General features: G+C 49.8%; 1 protein-coding gene across 1 annotated transcript; it reads right to left on the bottom strand.

Moving 5' to 3' along the window:
- Window positions 1-1,025: 1,025 nt before the first annotated feature.
- Window positions 1,026-24,421, bottom strand: GATD3 (glutamine amidotransferase class 1 domain containing 3). The gene is made up of 7 exons (XM_082247182.1): window positions 24,264-24,421; window positions 12,206-12,258; window positions 6,738-6,848; window positions 4,679-4,798; window positions 4,104-4,196; window positions 2,662-2,821; window positions 1,026-1,323 (listed from the first exon to the last, which is right to left on the bottom strand). The coding sequence occupies exons 1-7, from the start codon at window positions 24,366-24,368 to the stop codon at window positions 1,198-1,200; spliced, it is 768 nt and encodes a 255-aa protein (XP_082103308.1). The 5' UTR covers window positions 24,369-24,421; the 3' UTR covers window positions 1,026-1,197.
- Window positions 24,422-25,307: the final 886 nt, after the last annotated feature.

Here is a 25,307-nt window from a genome sequence, read left to right as displayed (position 1 = left end):
GAAAATGTCAATTTTTTCGCAAAATGTTTGCTCTTTTTTATTAATATGGCAAAAAATGAAAAGCGCAGAGGTGATCAAATACCACCAAAAGAAAGCTCTGTTTGTGGGAAAAAAAGGACGTAAATTTCGTTTGGGTACGGCGTTGCATGACCGCGCAATTGTCAGTTAAAGTCATGCAGTGCCAAGTTGCAAAAAGTGGCCTGGACGTTAAGCAGGAAAATCCTCCGGTGGTAATGTGGTTAACAGATTGGTCTGGCAGGAACAACCCTTTCCTAAACCCATGCCGATTACTAATAATACTGTTTTCATCAAAAAATTCTTGGATATTGTCCCTTATCATCCCCTCCAATAATTTACCTACTATTGATGTCAGGCTGACTGGCCTGTAATTCCCCGGAATATATCTCGGCCCTTTTTTGAATACTGGTACCACATTGGTTTTTCTCCAATCAGCGGGTACCAATCCTGTCAGTATGCTGTCCGCAAAGATTAGGGACAATGGTCTAGCTATAACCTGACTGAGTTCTTTGAGGACTCTCGGGGTGTAAGCTATCTGGTCCTGGTGATTTATTTGTGTTAGGCTTATCTAGTCTTTCCTTGATTCCAGCCTCTGTTAGCCACAACGGTACGTCCTGTGATGTGCTACTAACAATACTGTCCTGGTCAGTATTCCCCTCCTTTACCCGTGTAAAAACTGAAAGGAATCATTTAGACATAGACATGTCATGATTGTTGTCCACTCCTAGGAGAACTAGAGCAGAGAGGAGCCTCAATCCTGGGGACTTTCCCATACGGCCTGCCACCCTCCTTCGAACAATGTAGTCATGTGACCCCTTCCTTCCTGGTTTCAGAAGACCTCAACCTGGAGCCCCCGAATGTCCTCAGGAGTCCAACTCCAGCTTTAGTCTGTCTCTTAACAAGGGGTGGGGCTATGTGGGAGGAGAGTTTTGTGATTGGGGATTGAGCAGAAACACAACCACCGGTTACTCCCCCGCTGTAATCCACCAGGAGAAAAGGCCACAGACTCCCTTTGTAAAGGAGAATTTATTGCAGATTAAAGTCTGATACAGAATACATTCATTTTATAGTCATGTGACCCCCCGGGGAGCTGTCCACTTCATGAGATCACCAAGGGAGCCGTCCACATCACGTGACCTCTGGGGAGCTGTGCGACTGGCCATGGCAGGGGCAGATTCTTCACTTTCCGGTCAGTTTGAGGACGTTGGACACCATGGATCCGATCCCATCAAATATGGTGTGCAGAGGAGCCTGACCCATGAAGGCCGGAGTGGTGACCACTTTGTGTGCCTTGTCCACATGGACCTCGTGGAGGGGAGAAAGGTTAAGGGAAGGAAACCATAGACATAAATGTGACCCCACATCCGAGGCAAAGGAGGCCCCATATATCGTACAAAGGTGATTCCCCTCCCCCCACAAGGGTGACCCTGCCTCCAGGACAAGGACAACCCCATATGTAGGACAAAGGGTTACTCCACATACCCAGGACAAGGGCACCCCCATATCTAGGATATAGGTGACCCCACACACACAGGACAAGGCTATCCCCATATTTAGGTGACCCCCACACATCAGGAACAATGGCACCCCCATATGTAGGTCAAAGGTGACCCTACGCGTCCAGGACAAGGGTACCCCCATATCTAGGAAAAAGGTGAGCCCCACACACCCAGGACAAGGCTATCTCCATATTTAGGACAAAGGTGACCCCCTACATCAGGAACAATGGCACCCCCATATGTAGGTCAAAGGTGACCCCACACGTCCAGGACAAGGGTACCCCCATATCTAGGAAAAAGGTGAGCCCCACACACCAAGGACAAAGGCACCCCCATATTTAGGATATAGGTGACCCCACACACACAGGACAAGGCTATCCCCATATTTAGGATATAGGTGACCCCACACACACAGGACAAGGCTATCCCCATATTTAGGTGACCCCATACATCAGGAAGAAGGGCACCCCCATATGTAGGTCAAAGGTGACCCCACACGTCCAGGACAAGGGTACCCCCATATCTAGAAAAAAGGTGAGCCCCACACACCCAGGACAAAGGTTATCCCCATATTTAGGACAAAGGTGACCCCACACTCCCAGTACAAGAGTACCCCCATATCTAGGACAAAGGTGACCCTTCAGCATGGACGCAGACGACCTCCAACCTCAGAAACAAAGATGACCCTATACACCTGGAGGAAAGGCAACCTCAGAGGACTGGGACAAGGGGACCCCATACCTGGGACTCACATGGAAGGGCCGTGTTCCTTCATTACATAGGCAGTCTCTGCTTCCTTCCTTGCAGTGCTCTTCCCCTCCCCCAGTGCTCAGGGGGATAGACAAGAACACAACGTCTTGAAGTTTGATTTTATCTCAGAGAGGATTTCCAGCTTCCTGGAGCATCCTCATCCAATGGACATTCCAACACCACCGAATGGGATTCACTGCAACTCAGATCTCAGTGCACCCCCCTAGTGGCTGCCAGCCAGAACTACAACAATCTCATTGTGTGACACCTCACTAGGGTGACCGCTGGGAGGGGGTGCAGATATCTCTGGGATACAGGCCTCCATCACCTCTACTTCCTGGGCACGTTCACCCCCCCCCCCCCCCCCCTTGGATGAGGCCCATACACAGAAGGATATGTGCACCTCCTTGGGGCTGTGCTTTCCTCCCATGGCTTGGATGGCTTTCGCGGTCCCACAATACGGCCATTTCCCTCCCTGTTCTTCCTCCTGTCCCACCGTCACCTCCACACCGGGGATCACCTTGGCAGCCAGGACCGGAGCGATACAACACAGCCTGGGGGGAGAGCAGAGGACCGCCTACATGTCACCCATCATCATCACCAGATGACACCCATCACCATCATCATCATCACCAGATGTCACCCACCATCATCATCATCATCACCATATGTCACCCATCACCATCATCATCATCATCACCAGATGACACCCATCACCATCTTCATCATCACCAGATGTCACCCATCACCATCATCATCATCACCAGATGTCACCCATCATCATCATCATCATCACCAGATGTCACCCATCATCATCATCATCATCACCAGATGTCACCCATCACCATCATCATCATCACCAGATGTCACCCATCATCATCATCATCATCACCAGATGTCACCCATCACCATCATCATCATCACCAGATGTCACCCATCATCATCATCATCATCACCAGATGTCACCCATCATCATCATCATCCTCATCATCACCAGATGTCACCCATCACCATCATCATCACCATCATCATATGACACCCATCACCAGATGACACCCATCACCAGATGACACCCATCACCATCATCATCATCACCAGATGACACCCATCACCATCACCAGATGACACCCATCACCATCATCATCATCACCAGATGACACCCATCACCATCACCAGATGACACCCATCACCATCATCATCATCACCAGATGACACCCATCACCATATGACATCCATCACCATCACCAGATGACACCCACCACCATCACCATATGACACCCATCACCATCATCACCATCACCAGATGTCACCCATCACCATCATCATCACCAGATGACACCCATCACCATCATCATCACCATATGACACCCATCACCATCATCATCATCATATGACACCCATCACCATATGACACCCATCACCATCATCACATGACACCTGCCTCCATCATCTTTAACAGATGACACCCACCACCATCATCATTATGTGACACCTGCCACCATCGTCCCCAGATGACACCCACCACTCATCACCACCACCACATGAAATCCGCCACCATCATCATAATCACCAGATGACACCCACCACCATCATCATCAAATGACACCCATCACCATCATTATCACTAGCTGACACCCACCACTACCACCACCACCACCATCATCACATGACACCTGCCACCATCTTTATCACCAGATGACACCCACCACCATCACATGACAACCACAACTGAAGAGGGACTCTGACAACCCAGGATTCTTCCTGACTGCAGAGTGAGGAGTTGAGCTCTGACCTCTCATCCAATCAATGAAAAGCTGGGCAGGAAGACGCACTCACCCGATTGGCTTGTCTGCTTTCCTGAAGTCCTGGAGAACTCGCTCCACCTCATTGTGAATGCTGCACGACTCACCATCCACCGCAAAGGAGGAGCTGAGAGAGGAAGAGGAGGAGTCAGACTGTGATTGGCTGGAATCCAGATGACACAATGATAAAGAGGAGCGGCCACAGCTACCTAAGAAATGGACCCTTACTCCAATGAAGACGTAAAGCTGAAAACGCAGCATTGCGGGGGCCGGTGAAGAGCAACAGAAGGGCCAACATTTCCTGGGGAAAATGCTGCTCTAAACTCCCTTCAGTGAGGCCAGAGATCTCTGCTGGGGGGAATAATCAGCCGACCACAAATCACATAACCAGAGCCAGGAGCTTCAGAAATGTAAGCAGCACTGGAGGGAACCCCGAGCAGCATGTCCCCAATGAAAGGTAAATACTACAGACAGTTCTTGCTGCCAACTTCCTGCCTAGGTCCCATGTATTGGACGTCTCGGTCCCAGAAAAGCTCCACCCACCAGACACAGAGGTCTTCTGAACATTCATAAATCCAGGAAGTCACATGACCTTCCTTCCATACTCACAGGTTCTTCGCTGCCCCGAAACCGCCAGGGAAGATGATCGCGTCGTGATCCTTGGCACTCAGTTTGGACAAGGCTGTGATGTCACCGCGAGCGAGGCGGGCCGATTCTACCAATACGTTCCTGTATAGAAAGATAACAGACCAATCACCTTCCAGTCCCCAGTGTGAGGTCACCATCTACAGACCAATCACCTTCCAGTCCCCAGTGTGAGGTCACCATCTACAGACCAATCACCTTCCAACCCCCAGTGTGAGGTCACCATCTACAGACCAATCACCTTCCAGTCCCCAGTGTGAGGACTCCATCTACAGACCAATCACCTTCCAGTCCCCAGTGTGAGGACTCCATCTACAGACCAATCACCTTCCAACCCCCAGTGTGAGGACACCATCTACAGACCAATCACCTTCCAACCCCCAGTGTGAGGTCACCATCTACAGACCAATCACCTTCCAGTCCCCAGTGTGAGGTCACCATCTACAGACCAATCACCTTCCAACCCCCAGTGTGAGGTCACCATCTACAGACCAATCACCTTCCAACCCCCAGTGTGAGGTCACCATCTACAGACCAATCACCTTCCAGTCCCCAGTGTGAGGTCACCATCTACAGACCAATCACCTTCCAGTCCCCAGTGTGAGGTCACCATCTACAGACCAATTACCTTCCAGCCCCCAGTGTGAGGTCACCATCTACAGACCAATCACCTTCCAGTCCCCAGTGTGAGGACACCATCTACAGACCAATCACCTTCCAGTCCCCAGTGTGAGGTCACCATCTACAGACCAATCACCTTCCAACCCCCAGTGTGAGGACACCATCTACAGACCAATCACCTTCCAGTCCCCAGTGTGAGGACACCATCTACAGACCAATCACCTTCCAACCCCCAGTGTGAGGTCACCATCTACAGACCAATCACCTTCCAGTCCCCAGTGTGAGGACACCATCTACAGACCAATCACCTTCCAGTCCCCAGTGTGAGGTCACCATCTACAGACCAATCACCTTCCAGTCCCCAGTGTGAGGTCACCATCTACAGACCAATCACCTTCCAACCCCCAGTGTGAGGTCACCATCTACAGACCAATCACCTTCCAGTCCCCAGTGTGAGGTCACCATCTACAGACCAATCACCTTCCAACCCCCAGTGTGAGGTCACCATCTACAGACCAATCACCTTCCAGTCCCCAGTGTGAGGTCACCATCTACAGACCAATCACCTTCCAGTCCCCAGTGTGAGGACTCCATCTACAGACCAATCACCTTCCAGTCCCCAGTGTGAGGTCACCATCTACAGACCAATTACCTTCCAGTCCCCAGTGTGAGGACACCATCTACAGACCAATCACCTTCCAACCCCCAGTGTGAGGTCACCATCTACAGACCAATCACCTTCCAGTCCCCAGTGTGAGGTCACCATCTACAGACCAATCACCTTCCAACCCCCAGTGTGAGGTCACCATCTACAGACCAATCACCTTCCAACCCCCAGTGTGAGGTCACCATCTACAGACCAATCACCTTCCAGTCCCCAGTGTGAGGTCACCATCTACAGACCAATCACCTTCCAGTCCCCAGTGTGAGGTCACCATCTACAGACCAATTACCTTCCAGCCCCCAGTGTGAGGTCACCATCTACAGACCAATCACCTTCCAGTCCCCAGTGTGAGGACTCCATCTACAGACCAATCACCTTCCAGTCCCCAGTGTGAGGTCACCATCTACAGACCAATCACCTTCCAACCCCCAGTGTGAGGACACCATCTACAGACCAATCACCTTCCAGTCCCCAGTGTGAGGACACCATCTACAGACCAATCACCTTCCAACCCCCAGTGTGAGGTCACCATCTACAGACCAATCACCTTCCAGTCCCCAGTGTGAGGACACCATCTACAGACCAATCACCTTCCAGTCCCCAGTGTGAGGTCACCATCTACAGACCAATCACCTTCCAGTCCCCAGTGTGAGGTCACCATCTACAGACCAATCACCTTCCAACCCCCAGTGTGAGGTCACCATCTACAGACTACAGAGGAAGAGGAAGACCCCCCACCTGTTTTCCTCGCTGGGCTGCCCCTTGCTGTGATCAATGACGTGCATCTGAGGGATGTCCGGGGCAAACATCTTCACTTCAGCCCCCTGGCGGCTCAGATGGACAAGAATACTGAAGAGAGAAAAGATAGGAGGGGGTCAGAGGTCAATCAGAAAAAGAGTAAAGGTCTTTAAAAAGGGAGATGTTAGGTCAATGAAGGACAAGATGATGGCACCATCCATGAGAAGGACAGGTCATCCATGAGAAGGACAGGTCATCCATGAGAAGGACAGGTCATCCATGAGAAGGACAGGTCATCCATGAGAAGGACAGGCAATCCATGAGCAGGACAGGCAATCCATGAGCAGGACAGGCCATCTATGAGAAGGACAGGCCATCTATGAGAAGGACAGGCCATCTATGAGAAGGACAGGTCATCTATGAAAAGGACAGGTCATCCATGAGAAGGACAGGCCATCTATGAGAAGGACAGGTCATCTATGAGAAGGACAGGTCATCTATGAAAAGGACAGGTCATCTATGAAAAGGACAGGTCATCTATGAGAAGGACAGGCCATCTATGAGAAGGACAGGCCATCTATGAGAAGGACAGGCCATCTATGAGAAGGACAGGTCATCTATGACAAGGACAGGTCATCTATGACAAGGACAGGCCATCTATGACAAGGACAGGCCATCTATGAGAAGGACAGGCCATCTATGAGAAGGACAGGCCATCTATGAGAAGGACAGGCCATCTATGAGAAGGACAGGCCATCTATGAGAAGGACAGGTCATCTATGAGGACGGGCCATCTATGAGAAGGACAGGTCATCTATGAGAAGGACAGGCCATCTATGAGAAGGACAGGCCATCTATGAGAAGGACAGGTCATCTATGAGAAGGACAGGTCATCTATGAAAAGGACAGGTCATCTATGAGAAGGACAGGCCATCTATGAAAAGGACAGGTCATCTATGAGAAGGACAGGTCATCTATGAGAAGGACAGGCCATCTATGAGAAGGACAGGTCATCTATGAGAAGGACAGGCCATCTATGAGAAGGACAGGCCATCTATGAGAAGGACAGGCCATCTATGAGAAGGACAGGTCATCTATGACAAGGACAGGTCATCTATGACAAGGACAGGTCATCTATGACAAGGACAGGCCATCTATGACAAGGACAGGCCATCTATGAGAAGGACAGGCCATCTATGAAAAGGACAGGCCATCTATGAGAAGGACAGGTCATCTATGAGCAGGACAGGCCATCTATGAGAAGGACAGGCCATCTATGAAAAGGACTGGTCATCTATGAGAAGGACAGGTCATCTATGAGAAGGACAGGTCATCTATGAGAAGGACAGGTCATCTATGAGAAGGACAGGTCATCTATGAGCAGGACTGGTCAAAGGTCCCTCATCCATCACAGCAGGGGCACAGCCAGGGTGAGAATGAGTTTTTGGGTGTAGGCACTGGGTGGAGTCTGGATGAGGGCCTATAAAAAGCAAGCAGATGGGGCAGTGAGGCCCTGTCCAAAACGATGACGAAGGAAGAGATTCACAAAAATCAGAGCTAGATAGTGTTCGGAGTGTGAATACTGGAACAGTTGGGAGTGTGAATACTGGAAGAGTTCAGAGTGTGAATACTGGAAGAGTTCAGAGTGTGAATACTGGAAGAGTTCAGAGTGTGAATACTGGAAGAGTTCAGAGTGTGAATACTGGAAGAGTTCAGAGTGTGAATACTGGAAGAGTTCAGAGTGTGAATACTGGAAGAGTTCAGAGTGTGAATACTGGAAGAGTTCGGAGTGTGAATACTGGAAGAGTTCGGAGTGTGAATACTGGAAGAGTTCGGAGTGTGAATACTGGAAGAGTCCGGAGGGTGAATACTGGAAGAGTCCGGAGGGTGAATACTGGAAGAGTCCGGAGGGTGAATACTGGAAGAGTTCAGAGTGTGAATACTGGAAGAGTCTGGAGTGTGAATACTGGAAGAGTTCGGAGTGTGAATACTGGAAGAGTCCGGAGTGTGAATACTGGAAGAGTCCGGAGGGTGAATACTGGAAGAGTTCGGAGTGTGAATACTGGAAGAGTTCGGAGTGTGAATACTGGAAGAGTTCGGAGTGTGAATACTGGAAGAGTCCGGAGTGTGAATACTGGAAGAGTCCGGAGTGTGAATACTGGAAGAGTCCGGAGTGTGAATACTGGAAGAGTTCGGAGTGTGAATACTGGAAGAGTTCGGAGTGTGAATACTGGAAGAGTTCGGAGTGTGAATACTGGAAGAGTTTGGAGTGTGAATACTGGAAGAGTTTGGAGTGTGAATACTGGAAGAGTTTGGAGTGTGAATACTGGAAGAGTCCGGAGGGTGAATACTGGAAGAGTCCGGAGGGTGAATACTGGAAGAGTTCAGAGTGTGAATACTGGAAGAGTCTGGAGTGTGAATACTGGAAGAGTTCGGAGTGTGAATACTGGAAGAGTCCGGAGTGTGAATACTGGAAGAGTCCGGAGGGTGAATACTGGAAGAGTTCGGAGTGTGAATACTGGAAGAGTTCGGAGTGTGAATACTGGAAGAGTCCGGAGTGTGAATACTGGAAGAGTCCGGAGTGTGAATACTGGAAGAGTCCGGAGTGTGAATACTGGAAGAGTTCAGAGTGTGAATACTGGAAGAGTTCGGAGTGTGAATACTGGAAGAGTTCAGAGTGTGAATACTGGAAGAGTTCGGAGTGTGAATACTGGAAGAGTTCAGAGTGTGAATACTGGAAGAGTTCAGAGTGTGAATACTGGAAGAGTTCGGAGTGTGAATACTGGAAGAGTTCGGAGTGTGAATACTGGAAGAGTTCGGAGTGTGAATACTGGAAGAGTTCAGAGTGTGAATACTGGAAGAGTTCGGAGTGTGAATACTGGAAGAGTTCGGAGTGTGAATACTGGAAGAGTTCGGAGTGTGAATACTGGAAGAGTTCGGAGTGTGAATACTGGAAGAGTTCGGAGTGTGAATACTGGAAGAGTTCGGAGTGTGAATACTGGAAGAGTCCGGAGTGTGAATACTGGAAGAGTCCGGAGGGTGAATACTGGAAGAGTCCGGAGTGTGAATACTGGAAGAGTCTGGAGTGTGAATACTGGAAGAGTTCGGAGTGTGAATACTGGAAGAGTTCGGAGTGTGAATACTGGAAGAGTCCGGAGTGTGAATACTGGAAGAGTCCGGAGGGTGAATACTGGAAGAGTCCGGAGGGTGAATACTGGAAGAGTTCGGAGTGTGAATACTGGAAGAGTTCGGAGTGTGAATACTGGAAGAGTTCGGAGTGTGAATACTGGAAGAGTCCGGAGTGTGAATACTGGAAGAGTCCGGAGTGTGAATACTGGAAGAGTCCGGAGTGTGAATACTGGAAGAGTCCGGAGTGTGAATACTGGAAGAGTCCGGAGTGTGAATACTGGAAAAGTTCGGAGTGTGAATACTGGAAGAGTTGGGAGTGTGAATACTGGAAGAGTTGGGAGTGTGAATACTGGAAGAGTTCGGAGTATGAATACTGGAAGAGTTCGGAGTGTGAATACTGGAAGAGTTCAGAGTGTGAATACTGGAAGAGTTCAGAGTGTGAATACTGGAAGAGTTCAGAGTGTGAATACTGGAAGAGTTCAGAGTGTGAATACTGGAAGAGTTCAGAGGGTGAATACTGGAAGAGTTTGGAGTGTGAATACTGGAAGAGTTCGGAGTGTGAATACTGGAAGAGTTCGGAGTGTGAATACTGGAAGAGTTCGGAGTGTGAATACTGGAAGAGTTCGGAGTGTGAATACTGGAAGAGTTTGGAGTGTGAATACTGGAAGAGTCCGGAGTGTGAATACTGGAAGAGTCCGGAGTGTGAATACTGGAAGAGTCCGGAGTGTGAATACTGGAAGAGTTCAGAGTGTGAATACTGGAAAAGTTCAGAGTGTGAATACTGGAAAAGTTCAGAGTGTGAATACTGGAAGAGTTCAGAGTGTGAATACTGGAAGAGTTCAGAGTGTGAATACTGGAAGAGTCCGGAGTGTGAATACTGTGAAAAGAGTCCGGGTCAAGGCTGGCAAGGTTTGGGATGAGAGTTGGGTTAACTCCACTAGGCCCTGTGTGTAGGAGGTGGGGGGAGGGGAGATGTCTCAGGTTGGAGGGGTAGATGAAGGGTCCTGTGTGTAGGAGGTGGGGGGAGGGGACATGTCTCGAGTTGGAGGTCTAGATGAAGGGCCCTGTGTGTAGGAGGTGGGGGGTGGGGAGATGTCTCAGGTTGGAGGGGTAGATGAAGGGTCCTGTGTGTAGGAGGTGGGGGGAGGGGAGATGTCTCAGGTTGGAGGGGTAGATGAAGGGCCCTGTGTGTAGGAGGTGGGGGGTGGGGACATGTCTCGAGTTGGAGGTCTAGATGAAGGGCCCTGTGTGTAGGAGGTGGGGGGTGGGGAGATGTCTCAGGTTGGAGGGGTAGATGAAGGGCCCTGTGTGTAGGAGGTGGGGGGTGGGGACATGTCTCGAGTTGGAGGTCTAGATGAAGGGCCCTGTGTGTAGGAGGTGGGGGGTGGGGAGATGTCTCAGGTTGGAGGGGTGGATGAAGGGCCCTGTGTGTAGGAGGTGGGGGGTGGGGAGATGTCTCAGGTTGGAGGGGTGGATGAAGGGCCCTGTGTGTAGGAGGTGGGGGGAGGGGAGATGTCTCAGGTTGGAGGGGTAGATGAAGGGCCCTGTGTGTAGGAGGTGGGGGGTGGGGAGATGTCTCAGGTTGGAGGGGTGGATGAAGGGCCCTGTGTGTAGGAGGTGGGGGGAGGGGAGATGTCTCAGGTTGGAGGGGTAGATGAAGGGCCCTGTGTGTAGGAGGTGGGGGGTGGGGAGATGTCTTAGGTTGGAGGGATAGATGAAGGGCCCTGTGTGTAGGAGGTGGGGGGTGGGGAGATGTCTTAGGTTGGAGGGATAGATGAAGGGCCCTGTGTGTAGGAGGTGGGGGGTGGGGACATGTCTCGGGTTGGAGGGGTGGATGAAGAGCCTTCTGTGTAAAGGGGGGAGGATCTGATACATAGACAGACACCATTTTGTGTAGGGGATGGAATGTGATGCTTGGATAATAAATGATGGGCAGAAGAGAGGTACACAGGGCAGATAGTTGGGAATGAGTACAAGTCAGTTAGTCTGGGAATGTGCACGGGGCAGATAGTTGGGAATGAGGTCAGTCACTCAGGGAAAGTGTACAGGGCACATAGTTGGGAATGAGGTCGGATATCAGGAATGGGCACAGGGCAGATAGTTGGGAATGAGTACAAGTCAGTTAGTCGGGGTCCGGGCAATGGGCACGGGGCAGATAGTTGGGAATGAGCACAGGGCAGATAGTTGGGAATGAGCACAGGGCAGATAGTTGGGAATGAGGTCGGATATTGGGAATGGGCATGGGGCAGATAGTTGGGAATGAGGTCAGTCACTCAGGGAAGGTGCACAGGGCAGTCAGTAAGTTGGGGAACATGCACAGGGCAGATAGCTGGACTTACGCTGAGGCCTCGTGGATTTCCGTCCCATCATAAACTCCACAGCCGGACAGAACCTGCAGACAGACAGACAGACATGTGATGTCAAATAAGAACAATGTTGGGGGATAAGGAGAGAAGGGCAGTCTGGACTAGGGGGGCATAATACCCTGAAGAAGGTCCCGGCTCCTGACTCCACATAGGCTCCACCCACTCATGGACCCAACCCGTGTTCCCGTTCAGTACCTGTGGGTCATGTAATTGTTGGCCCTCTTAGTACAGAGTGGATCCCCCAGCTTTTTGAACAGAAGAGTAGGGGGAAACCTTCGAATCTGGGAGACAGATCCTTGATGGAATGTCTCTGATGAGTTCAAGCAGTAAATTCTGAAGTGCAGAGAACCAGATTCAGGTCTCATGGAGAAGAGTCACTCCCCATGTGAAGTGTGTCCTCCATGTATGATAATAGACCTTGTGGGAAGTAGACTTCCATGTATGATAATAGACCTTATGAGAAGTAGCCTTCCATGTATGATAATAGACCTTATGGGAAGTAGCCTTCCATGTATGATAATAGACCTTATGGGAAGTAGACTTCCTAGCCTTGAGCATTGTAGGAGGAGATTCGACTCACAGAGAAGCTCAAGTGGTGGAACCCCTAAGACTCTCAATGTGAAGTATGACCTCCATGTCTGATATTAGGCCTTGCGGGAAGTAGACGCTCCAGGTTTTAGCATTGTAGGAAAGAGTTGGTCCCGTTGAGAATCTCCAGGGTTGGAACTCCCAAGACTTACCATATGAAGTATCATTGTAGGAAAGGATTCATCCCATGGAGAAAGTCCATGGGTGGAATCCCCAGACTCACCACATGAAGTATGTCCTCCATGTCTGATATTAGACCTTATAGGAAGTAAACTTCCTAGCCTTGGGCTCTGTAGGAGAAGTTGGGTCCCATATGAAGCTCCTGGGGTGGAACCCCAAAAACTGACAATGTGAAGTATGTCCTGCATGTTTGAAGATAGCCCTAATTGTAGGAAAGGATTCATCCATTGGAGAAGGTCCAGGGGTGGACCCTGGACCCGCCCCCCCCCCCCCCCCCCCAGACTCACCACGTGAAGTATGTCCTCTATGCCTTCATCATTGTATGACCTGCAGGTAGAAGATCTCCAAGCCTCGATCATTGTATGACCTGCAGGTAGAAGATCTCCAAGCCTTGGTCATTGTATGACCTGCAGGAAGATCTCCAAGCCTCGATCATTGTATGACCTGCAGGAAGAAGATCTCCAAGCCTTGGTCATTGTATGACCTGCAGGTAGAAGATCTCCAAGCCTTGGTCATTGTATGACCTGCAGGTAGAAGATCTCCAAGCCTCGATCATTGTATGACCTGCAGGAAGAAGATCTCCAAGCCTTGGTCATTGTATGACCTGCAGGAAGATCTCCAAGCCTTGGTCATTGTATGACCTGCAGGAAGAAGATCTCCAAGCCTTGGTCATTGTATGACCTGCAGGAAGATCTCCAAGCCTTGGTCATTGTATGACCTGCAGGAAGATCTCCAAGCCTCGATCATTGTATGACCTGCAGGAAGAAGATCTCCAAGCCTTGGTCATTGTATGACCTGCAGGTAGAAGATCTCCAAGCCTTGGTCATTGTATGACCTGCAGGTAGAAGATCTCCAAGCCTCGATCATTGTATGACCTGCAGGAAGAAGATCTCCAAGCCTTGGTCATTGTATGACCTGCAGGAAGATCTCCAAGCCTTGGTCATTGTATGACCTGCAGGAAGAAGATCTCCAAGCCTTGGTCATTGTATGACCTGCAGGAAGATCTCCAAGCCTTGGTCATTGTATGACCTGCAGGAAGAAGATCTCCAAGCCTTGGTCATTGTATGACCTGCAGGAAGATCTCCAAGCCTTGGTCATTGTATGACCTGCAGGTAGAAGATCTCCAAGCCTTGGTCATTGTATGACCTGCAGGTAGAAGATCTCCAAGCCTTGGTCATTGTATGACCTGCAGGTAGAAGATCTCCAAGCCTCGGTCATTGTATGACCTGCAGGAAGATCTCCAAGCCTCGATCATTGTATGACCTGCAGGAAGATCTCCCAAGCCTTGGTCATTGTATGACCTGCAGGAAGATCTCCAAGCCTTGGTCATTGTATGACCTGCAGGAAGAAGATCTCCAAGCCTCGGTCATTGTATGACCTGCAGTAAGATCTCCAAGCCTCGATCATTGTATGACCTGCAGGAAGATCTCCAAGCCTTGGTCATTGTATGACCTGCAGGAAGATCTCCAAGCCTTGGTCATTGTATGACCTGCAGGTAGAAGATCTCCAAGCCTTGGTCATTGTATGACCTGCAGGAAGAAGATCTCCAAGCCTTGGTCATTGTATGACCTGCAGGAAGATCTCCAAGCCTTGGTCATTGTATGACCTGCAGGAAGATCTCCCAAGCCTTGGTCATTGTATGACCTGCAAGAAGATCTCCAAGCCTTGATCATTGTATGACCTGCAGGAAGATCTCCAAGCCTTGATCATTGTATGACCTGCAGGAAGATCTCCAAGCCTTGATCATTGTATGACCTGCAGTAAGATCTCCAAGCCTCGATCATTGTATGACCTGCAGGTAGAAGATCTCCAAGCCTTGGTCATTGTATGACCTGCAGGTAGAAGATCTCCAAGCCTTGGTCATTGTATGACCTGCAGGAAGATCTCCAAGCCTCGATCATTGTATGACCTGCAGGTAGAAGATCTCCAAGCCTCGATCATTGTATGACCTGCAGGTAGAAGATCTCCAAGCCTTGGTCATTGTATGACCTGCAGGTAGAAGATCTCCAAGCCTTGGTCATTGTATGACCTGCAGGAAGATCTCCCAAGCCTTGGTCATTGTATGACCTGCAGGAAGATCTCCAAGCCTCGATCATTGTATGACCTGCAGGAAGATCTCCAAGCCTTGATCATTGTATGACCTGCAGGAAGATCTCCAAGCCTTGGTCACTGTATGACCTGCAGGAAGATCTCCAAGCCTTGGTCATTGTATGACCTGCAGGAAGATCTCCAAGCCTTGGTCATTGTATGACCTGCAGGAAGATCTCCCAAGCCTTGGTCATTGTATGACCTGCAGGAAGAAGATCTCCAAGCCTCGGTCATTGTATGACCTGCAGTAAGATCTCCAAGCCTCGATCATTGTATGACCTGCAGGTAGAAGATCTCCAAGCCTTGGTCATTGTATGACCTGCAGGAAGATCTCCAAGCCTCAATCATTGTATGACCTGCAGGAAGATCTCCAAGCCTCGGTCATTGTATGACCTGCAGGAAGATCTCCAAGCCTCGATCATTGTATGACTTGCAGGAAGATCTCCAAGCCTCGGTCATTGTATGACCTGCAGGAAGATCTCCAAGCCTCGATCATTGTATGACTTGCAGGAAGATCTCCAAGCCTCGGTCATTGTATGACCTGCAGGAAGATCTCCAAGCCTTGGTCATTGTATGACCTGCAGGAAGATCTCCAAGCCTTGGTCATTGTATGACCTGCAGGAAGATCTCCAAGCCTTGGTCATTGTATGACCTGCAGGAAGATCTCCCAAGCCTTGGTCATTGTATGACCTGCAGGTAGAAGATCTCCAAGCCTCGATCATTGTATGACCTGCAGGAAGATCTCCAAGCCTTGGTCATTGTATGACCTGCAGGAAGATCTCCAAGCCTCGATCATTGTATGACTTGCAGGAAGATCTCCAAGCCTCGGTCATTGTATGACCTGCAGGTAGAAGATCTCCAAGCCTCGGTCATTGTATGACCTGCAGGAAGATCTCCAAGCCTTGGTCATTGTATGACCTGCAGGAAGATCTCCAAGCCTCGATCATTGTATGACCTGCAGGAAGATCTCCAAGCCTTGATCATTGTATGACCTGCAGGAAGATCTCCAAGCCTTGGTCACTGTATGACCTGCAGGAAGATCTCCAAGCCTTGGTCATTGTATGACCTGCAGGAAGATCTCCAAGCCTTGGTCATTGTATGACCTGCAGGAAGATCTCCCAAGCCTTGGTCATTGTATGACCTGCAGGAAGAAGATCTCCAAGCCTCGGTCATTGTATGACCTGCAGTAAGATCTCCAAGCCTCGATCATTGTATGACCTGCAGGTAGAAGATCTCCAAGCCTTGGTCATTGTATGACCTGCAGGAAGATCTCCAAGCCTCAATCATTGTATGACCTGCAGGAAGATCTCCAAGCCTCGGTCATTGTATGACCTGCAGGAAGATCTCCAAGCCTCGATCATTGTATGACTTGCAGGAAGATCTCCAAGCCTCGGTCATTGTATGACCTGCAGGAAGATCTCCAAGCCTCGATCATTGTATGACTTGCAGGAAGATCTCCAAGCCTCGGTCATTGTATGACCTGCAGGAAGATCTCCAAGCCTTGGTCATTGTATGACCTGCAGGAAGATCTCCAAGCCTTGGTCATTGTATGACCTGCAGGAAGATCTCCAAGCCTTGGTCATTGTATGACCTGCAGGAAGATCTCCCAAGCCTTGGTCATTGTATGACCTGCAGGTAGAAGATCTCCAAGCCTCGATCATTGTATGACCTGCAGGAAGATCTCCAAGCCTTGGTCATTGTATGACCTGCAGGAAGATCTCCAAGCCTTGGTCATTGTATGACCTGCAGGAAGATCTCCAAGCCTCGATCATTGTATGACCTGCAGGAAGATCTCCAAGCCTCGATCATTGTATGACTTGCAGGAAGATCTCCAAGCCTCGGTCATTGTATGACCTGCAGGTAGAAGATCTCCAAGCCTCGGTCATTGTATGACCTGCAGGAAGATCTCCAAGCCTTGGTCATTGTATGACCTGCAGGAAGATCTCCAAGCCTTGGTCATTGTAAGACCTGCAGGAAGATCTCCAAGCCTCGATCATTGTATGACCTGCAGGAAGATCTCCAAGCCTCGATCATTGTATGACCTGCAGGAAGATCTCCAAGCCTTGGTCATTGTATGACCTGCAGGAAGATCTCCAAGCCTCGATCATTGTATGACCTGCAGGAAGAAGATCTCCAAGCCTTGGTCATTGTATGACCTGCAGGAAGATCTCCAAGCCTTGGTCATTGTATGACCTGCAGGAAGATCTCCAAGCCTCGATCATTGTATGACCTGCAGGAAGAAGATCTCCAAGCCTCGATCATTGTATGACTTGCAGGAAGATCTCCAAGCCTTGGTCATTGTATGACCTGCAGGAAGATCTCCAAGCCTCGGTCATTGTATGACCTGCAGGAAGATCTCCAAGCCTCGATCATTGTATGACCTGCAGGAAGAAGATCTCCAAGCCTTGGTCATTGTATGACCTGCAGGAAGATCTCCAAGCCTCAATCATTGTATGACCTGCAGGAAGATCTCCAAGCCTCGGTCATTGTATGACCTGCAGGAAGATCTCCAAGCCTCGATCATTGTATGACTTGCAGGAAGATCTCCAAGCCTCGGTCATTGTATGACCTGCAGGAAGATCTCCAAGCCTCGATCATTGTATGACTTGCAGGAAGATCTCCAAGCCTCGGTCATTGTATGACCTGCAGGAAGATCTCCAAGCCTTGGTCATTGTATGACCTGCAGGAAGATCTCCAAGCCTTGGTCATTGTATGACCTGCAGGAAGATCTCCAAGCCTTGGTCATTGTATGACCTGCAGGAAGATCTCCCAAGCCTTGGTCATTGTATGACCTGCAGGTAGAAGATCTCCAAGCCTCGATCATTGTATGACCTGCAGGAAGATCTCCAAGCCTTGGTCATTGTATGACCTGCAGGAAGATCTCCAAGCCTTGGTCATTGTATGACCTGCAGGAAGATCTCCAAGCCTCGATCATTGTATGACCTGCAGGAAGATCTCCAAGCCTCGATCATTGTATGACTTGCAGGAAGATCTCCAAGCCTCGGTCATTGTATGACCTGCAGGTAGAAGATCTCCAAGCCTCGGTCATTGTATGACCTGCAGGAAGATCTCCAAGCCTTGGTCATTGTATGACCTGCAGGAAGATCTCCAAGCCTTGGTCATTGTAAGACCTGCAGGAAGATCTCCAAGCCTCGATCATTGTATGACCTGCAGGAAGATCTCCAAGCCTCGATCATTGTATGACCTGCAGGAAGATCTCCAAGCCTTGGTCATTGTATGACCTGCAGGAAGATCTCCAAGCCTCGATCATTGTATGACCTGCAGGAAGAAGATCTCCAAGCCTTGGTCATTGTATGACCTGCAGGAAGATCTCCAAGCCTTGGTCATTGTATGACCTGCAGGAAGATCTCCAAGCCTCGATCATTGTATGACCTGCAGGAAGAAGATCTCCAAGCCTCGATCATTGTATGACTTGCAGGAAGATCTCCAAGCCTTGGTCATTGTATGACCTGCAGGAAGATCTCCAAGCCTCGATCATTGTATGACCTGCAGGAAGAAGATCTCCAAGCCTTGGTCATTGTATGACCTGCAGGAAGATCTCCAAGCCTCGGTCATTGTATGACCTGCAGGAAGATCTCCAAGCCTTGGTCATTGTATGACCTGCAGGTAGAAGATCTCCAAGCCTCGATCATTGTATGACCTGCAGGAAGATCTCCAAGCCTTGGTCATTGTATGACCTGCAGGAAGATCTCCAAGCCTCGATCATTGTATGACTTGCAGGAAGATCTCCAAGCCTCGGTCATTGTATGACCTGCAGGAAGATCTCCAAGCCTCGATCATTGTATGACCTGCAGGAAGATCTCCAAGCCTCGGTCATTGTATGACCTGCAGGAAGATCTCCAAGCCTCGATCATTGTATGACCTGCAGGAAGATCTCCAAGCCTTGGTCATTGTATGACCTGCAGGAAGATCTCCAAGCCTCGGTCATTGTATGACCTGCAGGAAGATCTCCAAGCCTTGGTCATTGTATGACCTGCAGGTAGAAGATCTCCAAGCCTCGATCATTGTATGACCTGCAGGAAGATCTCCAAGCCTTGGTCATTGTATGACCTGCAGGAAGATCTCCAAGCCTCGATCATTGTATGACTTGCAGGAAGATCTCCAAGCCTCGGTCATTGTATGACCTGCAGGAAGATCTCCAAGCCTTGGTCATTGTATGACCTGCAGGAAGATCTCCAAGCCTCGATCATTGTATGACCTGCAGGAAGATCTCCAAGCCTTGGTCATTGTATGACCTGCAGGAAGATCTCCAAGCCTCGATCATTGTATGACCTGCAGGAAGATCTCCAAGCCTTGGTCATTGTATGACCTGCAGGAAGATCTCCAAGCCTCGATCATTGTATGACCTGCAGGAAGATCTCCAAGCCTTGGTCATTGTATGACCTGCAGGAAGATCTCCAAGCCTCGGTCATTGTATGACCTGCAGGAAGATCTCCAAGCCTTGGTCATTGTATGACCTGCAGGTAGAAGATCTCCAAGCCTCGATCATTGTATGACCTGCAGGAAGATCTCCAAGCCTTGGTCATTGTATGACCTGCAGGAAGATCTCCAAGCCTCAATCATTGTATGACCTGCAGGAAGATCTCCAAGCCTCGATCATTGTATGACTTGCAGGAAGATCTCCAAGCCTCGGTCATTGTATGACCTGCAGGAAGATCTCCAAGCCTCGATCATTGTATGACCTGCAGGAAGATCTCCAAGCCTCGGTCATTGTATGACCTGCAGGAAGATCTCCAAGCCTCGATCATTGTATGACCTGCAGGAAGATCTCCAAGCCTTGGTCATTGTATGACCTGCAGGAAGATCTCCAAGCCTCGGTCATTGTATGACCTGCAGGAAGATCTCCAAGCCTTGGTCATTGTATGACCTGCAGGTAGAAGATCTCCAAGCCTCGATCATTGTATGACCTGCAGGAAGATCTCCAAGCCTTGGTCATTGTATGACCTGCAGGAAGATCTCCAAGCCTCGATCATTGTATGACTTGCAGGAAGATCTCCAAGCCTCGGTCATTGTATGACCTGCAGGAAGATCTCCAAGCCTTGGTCATTGTATGACCTGCAGGAAGATCTCCAAGCCTCGATCATTGTATGACCTGCAGGAAGATCTCCAAGCCTTGGTCATTGTATGACCTGCAGGAAGATCTCCAAGCCTCGATCATTGTATGACCTGCAGGAAGATCTCCAAGCCTTGGTCATTGTATGACCTGCAGGAAGATCTCCAAGCCTCGATCATTGTATGACCTGCAGGAAGATCTCCAAGCCTTGGTCATTGTATGACCTGCAGGAAGATCTCCAAGCCTCGGTCATTGTATGACCTGCAGGAAGATCTCCAAGCCTTGGTCATTGTATGACCTGCAGGTAGAAGATCTCCAAGCCTCGATCATTGTATGACCTGCAGGAAGATCTCCAAGCCTTGGTCATTGTATGACCTGCAGGAAGATCTCCAAGCCTTGGTCATTGTATGACCTGCAGGAAGATCTCCAAGCCTCGATCATTGTATGACTTGCAGGAAGATCTCCAAGCCTCGGTCATTGTATGACCTGCAGGTAGAAGATCTCCAAGCCTCGGTCATTGTATGACCTGCAGGAAGATCTCCAAGCCTCGATCATTGTATGACTTGCAGGAAGATCTCCAAGCCTCGGTCATTGTATGACCTGCAGGTAGAAGATCTCCAAGCCTCGATCATTGTATGACCTGCAGGTAGAAGATCTCCAAGCCTCGGTCATTGTATGACCTGCAGGAAGATCTCCAAGCCTCGGTCATTGTATGACCTGCAGGAAGATCTCCAAGCCTCGATCATTGTATGACCTGCAGGAAGATCTCCAAGCCTTGGTCATTGTATGACCTGCAGGAAGATCTCCAAGCCTCGGTCATTGTATGACCTGCAGGAAGATCTCCAAGCCTTGGTCATTGTATGACCTGCAGGTAGAAGATCTCCAAGCCTCGATCATTGTATGACCTGCAGGAAGATCTCCAAGCCTTGGTCATTGTATGACCTGCAGGAAGATCTCCAAGCCTCGATCATTGTATGACTTGCAGGAAGATCTCCAAGCCTCGGTCATTGTATGACCTGCAGGAAGATCTCCAAGCCTCGATCATTGTATGACCTGCAGGAAGATCTCCAAGCCTCGGTCATTGTATGACCTGCAGGAAGATCTCCAAGCCTCGATCATTGTATGACCTGCAGGAAGATCTCCAAGCCTTGGTCATTGTATGACCTGCAGGAAGATCTCCAAGCCTCGGTCATTGTATGACCTGCAGGAAGATCTCCAAGCCTTGGTCATTGTATGACCTGCAGGTAGAAGATCTCCAAGCCTCGATCATTGTATGACCTGCAGGAAGATCTCCAAGCCTTGGTCATTGTATGACCTGCAGGAAGATCTCCAAGCCTCGATCATTGTATGACTTGCAGGAAGATCTCCAAGCCTCGGTCATTGTATGACCTGCAGGAAGATCTCCAAGCCTTGGTCATTGTATGACCTGCAGGAAGATCTCCAAGCCTCGATCATTGTATGACCTGCAGGAAGATCTCCAAGCCTTGGTCATTGTATGACCTGCAGGAAGATCTCCAAGCCTCGATCATTGTATGACCTGCAGGAAGATCTCCAAGCCTTGGTCATTGTATGACCTGCAGGAAGATCTCCAAGCCTCGATCATTGTATGACCTGCAGGAAGATCTCCAAGCCTTGGTCATTGTATGACCTGCAGGAAGATCTCCAAGCCTCGGTCATTGTATGACCTGCAGGAAGATCTCCAAGCCTCGGTCATTGTATGACCTGCAGGAAGATCTCCAAGCCTTGGTCATTGTATGACCTGCAGGTAGAAGATCTCCAAGCCTCGATCATTGTATGACCTGCAGGAAGATCTCCAAGCCTTGGTCATTGTATGACCTGCAGGTAGAAGATCTCCAAGCCTCGGTCATTGTATGACCTGCAGGAAGATCTCCAAGCCTCGATCATTGTATGACTTGCAGGAAGATCTCCAAGCCTCGGTCATTGTATGACCTGCAGGTAGAAGATCTCCAAGCCTCGGTCATTGTATGACCTGCAGGAAGATCTCCAAGCCTCGATCATTGTATGACTTGCAGGAAGATCTCCAAGCCTCGGTCATTGTATGACCTGCAGGAAGATCTCCAAGCCTTGGTCATTGTATGACCTGCAGGAAGATCTCCAAGCCTCGATCATTGTATGACCTGCAGGAAGATCTCCAAGCCTTGGTCATTGTATGACCTGCAGGAAGATCTCCAAGCCTCGATCATTGTATGACCTGCAGGAAGATCTCCAAGCCTTGGTCATTGTATGACCTGCAGGAAGATCTCCAAGCCTCGGTCATTGTATGACCTGCAGGAAGATCTCCAAGCCTCGGTCATTGTATGACCTGCAGGAAGATCTCCAAGCCTTGGTCATTGTATGACCTGCAGGAAGATCTCCAAGCCTTGGTCATTGTATGACCTGCAGGAAGATCTCCAAGCCTTGGTCATTGTATGACCTGCAGGAAGATCTCCAAGCCTCGGTCATTGTATGACCTGCAGGAAGATCTCCAAGCCTTGGTCATTGTATGACCTGCAGGTAGAAGATCTCCAAGCCTCGATCATTGTATGACCTGCAGGAAGATCTCCAAGCCTTGGTCATTGTATGACCTGCAGGAAGATCTCCAAGCCTCGATCATTGTATGACTTGCAGGAAGATCTCCAAGCCTCGGTCATTGTATGACCTGCAGGAAGATCTCCAAGCCTTGGTCATTGTATGACCTGCAGGAAGATCTCCAAGCCTCGATCATTGTATGACCTGCAGGAAGATCTCCAAGCCTTGGTCATTGTATGACCTGCAGGAAGATCTCCAAGCCTCGATCATTGTATGACCTGCAGGAAGATCTCCAAGCCTTGGTCATTGTATGACCTGCAGGAAGATCTCCAAGCCTCGATCATTGTATGACCTGCAGGAAGATCTCCAAGCCTTGGTCATTGTATGACCTGCAGGAAGATCTCCAAGCCTCGGTCATTGTATGACCTGCAGGAAGATCTCCAAGCCTCGGTCATTGTATGACCTGCAGGAAGATCTCCAAGCCTTGGTCATTGTATGACCTGCAGGTAGAAGATCTCCAAGCCTCGATCATTGTATGACCTGCAGGAAGATCTCCAAGCCTTGGTCATTGTATGACCTGCAGGTAGAAGATCTCCAAGCCTCGGTCATTGTATGACCTGCAGGAAGATCTCCAAGCCTCGATCATTGTATGACTTGCAGGAAGATCTCCAAGCCTCGGTCATTGTATGACCTGCAGGTAGAAGATCTCCAAGCCTCGGTCATTGTATGACCTGCAGGAAGATCTCCAAGCCTCGATCATTGTATGACTTGCAGGAAGATCTCCAAGCCTCGGTCATTGTATGACCTGCAGGAAGATCTCCAAGCCTTGGTCATTGTATGACCTGCAGGAAGATCTCCAAGCCTCGATCATTGTATGACCTGCAGGAAGATCTCCAAGCCTTGGTCATTGTATGACCTGCAGGAAGATCTCCAAGCCTCGGTCATTGTATGACCTGCAGGAAGATCTCCAAGCCTCGGTCATTGTATGACCTGCAGGAAGATCTCCAAGCCTTGGTCATTGTATGACCTGCAGGAAGATCTCCAAGCCTTGGTCATTGTATGACCTGCAGGAAGATCTCCAAGCCTTGGTCATTGTATGACCTGCAGGAAGAAGACAGCCTGGGTTCTACCACCATAGATCTCAGACTCCGGGATGTCCTCGTTCCTCGGTCTCCTCATCCATGGAGGTCCCCGGGACAGAAGATCCAACCCATCTATAGAGAATACAGAGAGTCTTGACTGGAGGAAAGAAACATCAGAGCCGAGGAGATGTCCACCCTTCGGGGACACCGGGGCATCCTGGGAGTGGGAGGGGTTTATCCTGGGCTGGTCTATAGATATATAAAGTGTCCTCTCTTCCTGTAGGTGGCAGTATAAGATCTCCATAGATGGGAATACTCATTATATATGACCTGTGAGGGCGGGGGAGGGGTACACATGGCCATTAAGTGGGTGGAGCTCTCTGCAGGTCCATGCATTGCTATATAGGTGTCCTATAGGAGATCAGACAGTTCTATATTTCAGGATATTATAGGAGATCAGACAGTTCCATATTTCAGGTTATATACAGACCACGGCCACCCTGGCGGAGGGGTTTCCCGGGCTGCTATGGAGGGGTCGGGGGGCCCCCAGAAGGGGGAGGAGTCTCCTGGAACACCGAACAGCGAGCGCCGCCATCACCGACAATTCACCTTCAGTATCCGCCACCAGAGGGCGCTCCTATCTATACACTACAAACCCCGCCTCTTCCGTATTACAACACGCCCACCTCCAGAGGCGGAAGTGACAAGGGTATGGTTTTCTCTCGGAACACCGCTACGGCCAAAAGAGTACAGGCCCCACCCCTACCATATTACACTCCTCCCACAGATTTTAGAGGCTCCAGCCTTCTGAGTCCGGGCCCCGCCTTCTACGTTTTATATCCCCTCCCACCGTCTGTATATAAGCTGGTCATAGAAATCACCGCCTCCTTATTACACCCCGCCCACCGCCTCAAGAACAGGGCGCCTAGACACGCCCCCAACTTGTCTGTAGCGTGTGCACCACGCCCCCTCCGTATATCGGGTCCTCTCACTATTAGAGGCCCAATCAGAACCCCGCCCCCTCCGCCATCTATTTTTTGACCAATCCCGCAACCTGCACCACCGGGCTACGACAAAATGGCGGACTCCGCAACTCTGAAGAGGCCCCGCCCCCTTCATTGCTCTCAGGATACGATGATGGCTGTGATGAGGGGGGGAGGAGTGAGGGGAGGAGACAGAACTATGAGGTGACACAGGGAGGGTTAGAGCCTCTGTCAGGTGTCCCCATCCTGGAAATTTCACTTAACTTCCTGTTCCCGGAGCCCCAACAGGAAGTGAGGGATCCATGGTTGTCACCATAACTAGTGTCCCCATTGGAAGATTTCTCTTCATTTCCTGTTCCCAGAGCCCCAACAGGAAGTGAGGGATCCATGGTTGTCACCAGAACTAGTGTCCCCATTGGAGGATTTCATTTCCTGTTCCCGGAGCCCCAACAGGAAGTGAGGGATCCATGGTTGTCACCAGAAATAGTGTCCCCATTGGATGAATTCTCTTCATTTCCTGTTCCCGGAGCCCCAACAGGAAGTGAGAAAAT

This window comes from Pelophylax lessonae (assembly GCF_965119305.1).
Source record: "Pelophylax lessonae genome assembly, chromosome: 2".
Classification (NCBI taxonomy): Eukaryota; Metazoa; Chordata; class Amphibia; order Anura; family Ranidae; genus Pelophylax; species Pelophylax lessonae.
Note: the sequence above shows the minus strand (reverse complement) of the source record. Positions and strands in the feature narration are given on the sequence as shown.

Coding starts and splice junctions, on each gene's coding strand:
- GATD3 (XM_082247182.1), bottom strand. CDS start 24,368: ATGGCGGCGCTCGCTGTTCGGTGTTCCAGGAGACTCCTCCCCCTTCTG. Junction 4,197..4,678: donor TTCGGGGCAGCGAAGAACCT/GTGAGTATGGAA, acceptor TTCCTCTCTCAG/CTCCTCCTTTGCGGTGGATG. Junction 2,822..4,103: donor AAAGCAGACAAGCCAATCGG/GTGAGTGCGTCT, acceptor CTCTCCCCCCAG/GCTGTGTTGTATCGCTCCGG.